General features: G+C 31.5%; 1 protein-coding gene across 1 annotated transcript in view; it reads left to right on the top strand.

Annotated features, from left to right (window-relative positions):
• The first annotated feature begins 454 nt into the window (after window positions 1-454).
• Window positions 455-9,090, top strand: part of LOC124364776 (TBC1 domain family member 20-like) — a 34,465-nt gene continuing 25,829 nt past the window's right edge. The window contains exons 1-2 of the mRNA XM_046820517.1: window positions 455-936; window positions 3,416-3,538. Coding sequence (XP_046676473.1) covers window positions 840-936; window positions 3,416-3,538 — 220 coding nt within the window. The 5' untranslated portion in view covers window positions 455-839. The remainder of the gene's footprint in view (window positions 937-3,415; window positions 3,539-9,090) is intronic.

The following is a 9,090-nucleotide window of genomic DNA, read 5'->3' as shown; positions in this document are numbered from 1 at the left end:
CATTAAAAAGATATATCAATAATATCAGTATTACAAGCCAATTACATTAAACTATCTTTAACAAGAGCAGCTTTTCCATCTGCATTGGTACATTCGGTCTATGCTTATCGTATTGTAATGAGTGAGTTAAAAATTAATTAAAAGAAATTTAATTAAACATCAGTAACTGAAAGGTGAAAGCTTAAGAAAATTAGACTTGTCTTTTGAGAAGCTTCAAATACTCTTGAAGATTTAGTTCTTCAAACGTAATGCATTTAAGAAATCAAGACCGTCGTGTACACAATATTTTTAAAATCCAGCAGAAGCTACATTAACAATTTCATCATAATATCATATTCCCAGCTCACAGAAAAAAGCCACTTGACGTCATGATTTAGCGTGTACGCAGCATCAGCATGAAAAATTGTTAACAGCTGGTGTTTGATATTGTGTGATTTTTTTCAGTTAACTGTCAACTCCTCTGATACAAATAATTGGTATTCTGTTCAGATGTTATGGTGTTATTAGAATTATTGTTATTTCCTCGCTATAATTGCTATAGTGTACTAAAGTAATGATTACTATGTAGTGATATAAGAGAAGCAATCGGTATTAGATCAAGTGTACATATCTGTTTTTTTTAAGTAGTGACTAAAGTGTTATGTTCAAACAATTTGGTTATTGGTGGTTGCATTGTTAAAAAAAACATCTTTAGCCTACAACAGTTCTGCATTCAAACATGTCAGAAGAGTAATTTGACTTGTAGTATTCCTGTCTTTGGTTAATTATAATCCAATTAAATTATAATTGTTTCTTTGAATTAGTAAACACACTGCACTTAAAAGGGTAATACTAGTAAGATGACTAAATTGATGGAAGATTCTAAATATAGTGAAAGTGAGGATGAGTCTTCAAGTCTGAAACAATTTGAAGCAACTGATCTATCCTTTGATACAGGTTAGTGAAATAGGTTATTGATACAGGTTAGTGAATTAGTCTATTAGCTTAAACAGCTGCAGTATAATAAACGTTTCAAAGAACAATATGGTTTGGCTAGTTTTCAGTCTTAGAAATTAATGTATAAATAGGCTATTAGTATAATTTTCAAACTAAAAGATACTATATAGGCTAATAAACATAATTACAACAAAGCAATAATATTAAGTTATCATATTTATTTTAAGGATTAACGTGACTGCTTGTGAAACAAGAAGGCACATACAGATCTGTTCTTGCCCCATTAGTCAATAACAAAACACATGATTTTAAGTTTAAATTTATTTCTAAACACATTTTTACTTGAATAAATTTTGGGTGGAGTAAAATAAGCGGACCCAGTTTTTTATATCGAAGAATGTAATCATCGATAGGGTAGGGTACGATTGGCGGACCTGATTTTTTTATATCGAAATTGGCAAACAATACTTAATCATAACCATCGATGTAATGAATTGATAAGGATTAATTATTTTGAACAATTCACTTAAATAATCTATATCAATAGCTGTAAATACTTTTAAATAATACACGTAAGGTAATATTTCAATTTTACATAAGTAACATATGATTATTAAAAATGGCAGTCAATTTTAGAAAACTAAAAGACATTGCTTTGAATAAGTGGCCATCACCACAATCAAATCATTTATATTCGTGATTATAGAACCAAATTGCATATAATAGGTATTTCAATTAACAATGTAGTTCTGCTGGTTTTAGATCTAAAAAATAATTCATTAATATATATATTTTTAATATGTAAACGATAAATCAAAAACTATTTTTATCTATCTATCTTTATAAAATGTTACAAACAAAACAATGTAACGTAAGATATTTATTTTTTTCTATTTTCAAGGATAAACGTGTCCGATTCGCTGTGACACAAAGACTTAACTTACTTACTTACTTTGAATTAATTTGGAGCAATAATGTTGAATTGAATTACATTTTAGGATTTTAAAATTGTACTATAGTTAACACTTTTATATGTAAAAAGTTAAATATATTTGTAGTAACTAATTAATTTAACCACTTCACAGTTTCAATAACCTACACTTCAACTTAAAATAAAAAAATAAACGTACAGGATATTAGTTAAATATATTTGTATAAAAGGGAGGAAAGCCTAAATTATAACTGAAATTATGTTGGAAATGCCCCTGGCCATCAGTGCAGGCTTTCACCTGCAGCACGCTCCCACTTCTGGTAAAATAAACGAAACACACTCGAGATAGTACAGTACTTAAATTCAAGCTCAGATCACGTGAGATTGATCACGTAAACCAAAATGCCCCTGGCCGTCAGTGCTGGTTTCAGTGGTGCCTTCCCACACTTGGAACTGCCAGAAATAGAAAAACATCCTCGAGATATTACCTAAATTTGAACTCAGACACATGGTACTCCTCTACCCAAAGTTCGTTAATCTTGATATGATGTTAGAAAAGTGGCCTGATGGGAGGCTAACCACCCAACACAAGAATTAAAGTAATAACATTTCAAACATAATTAAAATAAAAACTAAATAAAATAATGAAAACTTGTCAAATATTTAATATACCCTCAGCAAACAACAGTGTATCCTTAGCTAGAGGACAATGGCCTAAAAATTTTAACTCACACACAAGGAAAACCTGTCGGACTAAAAGGACACAATTTCCTAATTCCAAAACAGAATCTAAAATTTCTTGTATTTTGTTGGACTGAGTGTTGGTATCCTCCAATTATTCCCTTCACCAATGCCTGCCCTCCTTAGCTTGTAATCCATCCTACCCAGAAACCCCGATCCCCCTCGGCCCCCTAGAATTATGAACTATTTAGGATATAACCTAAAACTTGAAACACATTATCAGTTATTGTGCAATAATGGATCATGACTGCCTAAAATCCTTTCTGGGAATAAAAACTACTATTTTAAGAAATTGATAAAAGTGTTTTGAGAAGTGTTTAGAGAGTTTTAAGAATAAAGTGAAGGGTTATTTGCTGTATTTGCTGGAAAAGTGTTTCTACAATGTAAATGAGTTTTTGACTGAAAAGCAATAAGTTTTTAATAATTATTTAAATTATGTCTTTGTTCATGTTGTTTTGGATTTTGTGTGTGTGCTGTCTATTTTTAAATTTAATGCTTAGTGTTTAATATTTTATGTTTAAATCTTATTACTATATATTATAATACAAGTTATATTTTATTTATATTAATGCTTAATGTTCAATGTTATATGTTTAAATTTTATCCTAAATGTCTTATCTATACAATTTATATTAATTTATTAACATTTTAATTTAGGTTAAGTATTTTTAATAAATTGACATGTCACTTACCTCAAGGTAATTAATTACTTACTGTACATGGTGTTAGATGATAACAATATATATGTATAATGTTTTCATATTGGCAGTCATTTTCAACTTCTGACAACTGTTTGTTTTCTTCCAGTTCCTGATTCTCCTAGCCTAAAGAGTAAAGTACATGAAATAGAGTCTTTGCACTCTAAAAACCCAACCCCACCACTTCAAACTCTGAGAAAATTTGCCTTGTCTGAGGGTGGATTAGTTTGTGGTAAGTAAAAAGATAAATATTTGTTATTGTTCGTTGTTGTTGTAATTTCCTAAATGGTTCAATGAGGGTGGTGAATTTATGAATTCAACAATACAAAGGATGTCTTAGTAATGATTAAGTATTTCAAACCTATACATGTCGTATGAGAGTCACTTTCAAGTTTTGAGAGATATGAAGAGTTTTTGTGCTAGACTTATCAAACATTACGCATGTACAAAGTAATCCCCATCAACATCAATGCACTTTTCTAACGCATTTTCTACTCGTTGTAAGCACTGAGCCAGTATTTTTGTATCTCATCAACAATTTTGACTTCCGAAGAAAAGCAACTACTGTTCAAGTGTTTTTTCAGATTAAAGAATGATCTCAGGTCACACAGTGAGATTTCCATATAGTTGTTTTGGGTATTTACTTAACAGCTATAAAGAATTTGTAAATATTTTTACCCAACAACTACAAATTTGTATGTTTTGTATGACGTAACTTGTACTTACGTTAAATTATTATCAAAATAGATTTTTCAACAACCAATTAAAGTACAAAAATTAAAATAGCTTCTTTTGATTATTTACTAATATACCTTTGTCTTTTAATAGTAATTCTAATAATTTTGTTCTGGTTATAATGCCAATAATGATAAATATTCCACATATTTAAGTTAAGGAGACAATTTCCAAACATAATGTTGTGTTAGAAGCCATATATACAATATTGATTAGAGACAGTTATGCAATCACAGGGGAAGAGATGCGAGACTTCCCACTTGTTATCAAGTATTGATGTGGAACATGTGAGTCAACAAATGAGTCAGCACAACTATTGTTTGCTGTTTGATACTCAAACTGTAATGCTCAGCTATTCAAGTTTCTTTTTTAGTTTTAACAGATTATCAACAGCTTAAAGATGTCATTGAATTTTATTACTATGATTGTAAACCTAGATAATTTATTTTCACACTCCAGTACAGTGTGAACAGTTACATTGAAGCAGTTCAAAATTACATGAACATGCCCGCAGTGGGAAACTGTTCCCTTCTATCTTAATTTTCATTAGTAAGCAAAATTATTAGATGCACTTCATAACGATTTCAATTAGTAAAAACAAAAACTACATTCAAAAATCATTTAACAACTAGCCAAAGAACATAAAATGAAAATAGTTTTAGTAATGTAAAGGCAATAAGAAGACAATTTTAGTAAGTAATATTCAATAACTTGATAGAAAGAAAGAACCATGCAAACGAACTATACCAGATCCATTATGTAGCAATAAATAAATTAATAACAAACTGTCATAAAAATAAACAACAGTATATACTATCACAATAAATAAATATTAATTAATTACACAGTATAATAATTTTAATGTGAAGAAATAAACACTATACGAGAAAACTAAATATAGGATGATTAGAAATTTAGAGCCTCTAAACATTTTTATTTAAAATAATTTAATGTGTAGTAATGTTTTTAATGAATTGTAAAAAATATCAATATGTGGCCCAATATTGATTAATAAGTTGCAAGATATCATCACCCAACGGTGAGGCGAAGAGGCATGAGCGGTGGTATGACAACATGGTAGAGATAAGAAGAGTCTGTTCCTGATGTTTAAATTAGATAAATGAAATTTTACAATGGACAGACTAATAACATCAACCACCGGGCCACACACTAGAGAATACAAGAATGTCATGCTCATAATTATAATACTTTAAGTGTAGTGTAACAATTATCTCTATATGATCCTGATTTGTATTCTAAAGGAAATTCAACATGTTACATTATTTGAGCTTTGTGTAAGAGTATTGCACTTTTTTGATGTGAAGTGATCTTGCTTTATATTATAACTTCCTGGAAGACTGAAAAAATATAAAAAACATTTTTCAATCATAAACAGTTTCTAAATGTTAGCAGGATTGTATTATATAATCCTTTACTTTTACGCCTAATTTGGTAAACTTAAAAAATTATAGTACAGTTGATAGATAGTAGCATCTGCTGTCACTGCCACGGATCTTTAACATTGCTCTACACATACTGATTTCTGACTAAACATATACTAGCAATGCACTTCTAATAGTATATTTCACAACAACATGGCATTTCGGTGGCTACAGTCTTAAACCATTTAAACCGGTGTCTCACACATGTATATTTAAATTGCTACTAATTCATTGAGAACAAAGCACAACGAATGTATGATATACTACAATGGCTTTAAATATGCCTAACCTTGAGGTTTGAATTCTCAAACAGCACTGTGGCTTTGATGTAAAGCGTTCAGATATTTATTGACCCCTGTCGCTACAAATGCTTTTAATATACCTTGAGGATTGAATTCCCAAACAATTATGGCTTTGATATAAAGCGTTGAGATATTGGCCCCTGTTGTTAAAAAGGCTTTAAATATGCCTAACCTTGAGGTTTGAATTCCCAAATAGCACTGTAGTTTTGAGGTAAAGTGTTCTGATATTCTCTTACCTTCATTACTATAATGGCTTTAAAAACATGCTTAACATTAAAGTTAGAACTCTCAAACAGCACTTGGGTTTGAGGTTAAATGTTCCGATATTCACTGACACTTGCTATCAATGGTATCAAAGTGGTGTAAAAATATTTCTGAAAAACCTAGCTAAAGAAAACTTTTGCTTAAAAAACCAACATTAATTTTGGATATTAAGTTGTAACAAAAACTGAGGAAAGTTCTGATACTAATGTATCATCATTACTTACAAGACTACCATAACTACAAGTAAAGATTGTGGGGCTAAGCGAAAATAAAAATTGTAATATAAAATGTTAGGTCTTATTTGAACATCAAAACAAATCTATGGAAGTGGCAACATGGTGCTGGAGGCACAATTTGTCTCATCTAAAGGTGAGGAACACAATGTAAATGAAGAAACATATCTTGAAACTTTTTTGACACAGAAATCTGGAAAATTCTTCCAAATAAGTTATTACAGCTAATATCCATAATATTTATCTTCTACAATTAATTATTTACCAACATAATAAAAACATTTATCTCACTAGAAACCGGTCTAAGATATGTTAAACACAAGCAACTTCTTCACAAATCTTAACAAGTTAGATCTTTGAATATTTGATTTATTTAAATGATCTTCCTTCGATAGATATAATAATATTGACAGAGTGTTGTTTGAGGGGGGGTGAGGAGGGGTGGACCATTGACGGGTTTGACTTTGTACTTACTGATAAGCAGCGTAACAAGGCTGATGGTGTAGTTGTGTACTACAATAACCGGTTGTCAGTTACTGCATCACAGATTTCTATAGGTGACACGTACGGCATAAAACTCTACTTTAATTTTTGTCATAAAACTTTTTGTCTCGTGGCTCTCTACCGTACTTTTGACTGCGACATTCAACTTTTTTTGGATTCTTTAGAACATTATCTTGACAGTTTGAATAAGGACGAAATAATTATCTTAGCTGGAGATTTCAACTTTGACTTGCTTGAAACAAACTCCCCTTATACTGACAGATACTTGAACTGTATAGTAGGTGCTGGTCTCATTCATTGTATAGATAAACCAACAAGGGTAACAAAAACTAGAAAGTCATGCCTGGATCACTTTATTATACGATATAACGACATGAACAACGTACAGGCAGCTGTGTTACAGACTGAGATTACTGATCACTATAGCACTGGTCTTACCATTACTTTTCCCGTTGCAGCACCATCGGTTATGACAAATACAGCTTCACAGACGATTATAGACTCTGCACTCTTGTCCCGTAATCTTGCTCATATTGACGGAAGACGATTTTTCAGAACGAAAATTTAAACGGTGCTGCATACGAATTTTGTAAAATGGTAGGCCAAGGGATCGATAATTCTAGGAAACCAATTAAAAAGTCATCTAGATTCAAGAGGCTAAAGCCTTGGATTACAAATGATCTAATTAAATTAATTCGCAATAGAGATAAATTGAGCAAAAAAATTAAAAAGCAGCCTTTTAATATAATTCTTAAAAATAATTATCGAACGTTAAGGCAATTTATTGCCAATTCTATCAAAACGTCTAAGCGTATTTACTACAGGGCTAAATTAAACGAATATCAAAATAATCCTAAATTGTTTTGGACTGTAATTAACGAATTGGCAGGTAAAAAAAATAATAAGGGGTTATTTCCGGTTGAAAGGTATCTGCCTAATGTACCAAGTGTTACTCACGGTGTATGTAAAGAAGTCACTAACGATTTCAACATGTTTTTTGCTAGCGTTGGACATAACTTGGCAAGTTCAATTAACACTGGGGGTGCATTAATTATCGATGATGCAGATTACGGGCGAGACTCACTGTTCACGCTTCGGACTGTCACTGAACTGGACCTATTCAGACACATTACTGCACTACGTGGCGGGTCCGCTCCTGGTTATGACGGCGTCACAGCTTCTGCACTCAAAGATAATATTCATATTTTCTCTAAACCTTTTCTACATATTTTAAATCTTAGCTTGGCGTACGGTATATTTCCTGATAGTTTTAAGTTAGCTAAAGTAATCCCACTTCACAAGGCTAGCACATTTACGGAGAAAAATAACTATCGTCCCATTTCTTTGTTAAGTGTGTTCTCTAAGGTGCTGGAGAGAATCGTCAAAGAGCAGTTTGTAAATTACCTTCAACACAACCATATTTTAGCGGAGTGTCAATACGGGTTTAGGGCTGATAAAAACATTTCAGACGTTCTCTTTGATGTAAACAAAGAAATCTATCATACTTTGTCAGATGGTATGAGGAGCTTTTTAATTTTCCTTGACCTAAAGAAAGCATTTGATAGTGTAGATAGAAACAAATTAATTTACAAATTATCAGCTATAGGTGTAACGGGTAATGCTCTCGCATGGTTTAGGAGCTACCTTGCGGACAGACGGCAGTTTGTGTCTGTCTGCGGTGTGAATGGCGATGAGCTTCCTGTGGATTATGGTGTAGTTCAAGGAAGCACTCTGGGCCCTGTATTATTTTTGATATACATTAACAACATTTCAAAACTGCAGATTCATGGTAAACTATTTCTTTTTGCTGACGACACGCTAATTATTATCAAAGGTAAATCTTGGCAGGATGTTCAAAATAAATCTTTAAATGACCTCATGACAATTAAAAAATGGATGGACCAAAATGTTTTATCACTTAACGTCTCAAAAACTAAATTTATGCCCCTTTCTCTTACATCAAATTCAGATTACAACTTACACGATTTAATTATTCATGATTGTAACAATCACTATAACAATGCCTGTGGATGTAATAAAATCGAGAAAGTGTCGTCATACAAATATTTGGGTGTGTTGTTTGATTCTCGAATGAAATGGATAGATCATATTAATTTCTTAAAAAATAAAGCAAGAAAGTATATATTTGCTTTTAGGCAGTTAAATAGCATTTTGAGTTTTGATGAAACTAAAATCGTTTATTTTGCTTATGTGCAATCCCTTTTTTCTTATGGCATTCTAGCTTGGGGGGGTGCTTTTCCTTCACATATTGAAAGTTTAGATATAGTTCAGAAATCTATTCTG

The sequence above is a fragment of the Homalodisca vitripennis genome, chromosome 6 (assembly GCF_021130785.1).
Source record: "Homalodisca vitripennis isolate AUS2020 chromosome 6, UT_GWSS_2.1, whole genome shotgun sequence".
Classification (NCBI taxonomy): Eukaryota; Metazoa; Arthropoda; class Insecta; order Hemiptera; family Cicadellidae; genus Homalodisca; species Homalodisca vitripennis.
The sequence above is the reverse complement of the archived record's forward strand: the minus strand, read 5'-3'. Positions and strand labels throughout refer to the sequence as shown.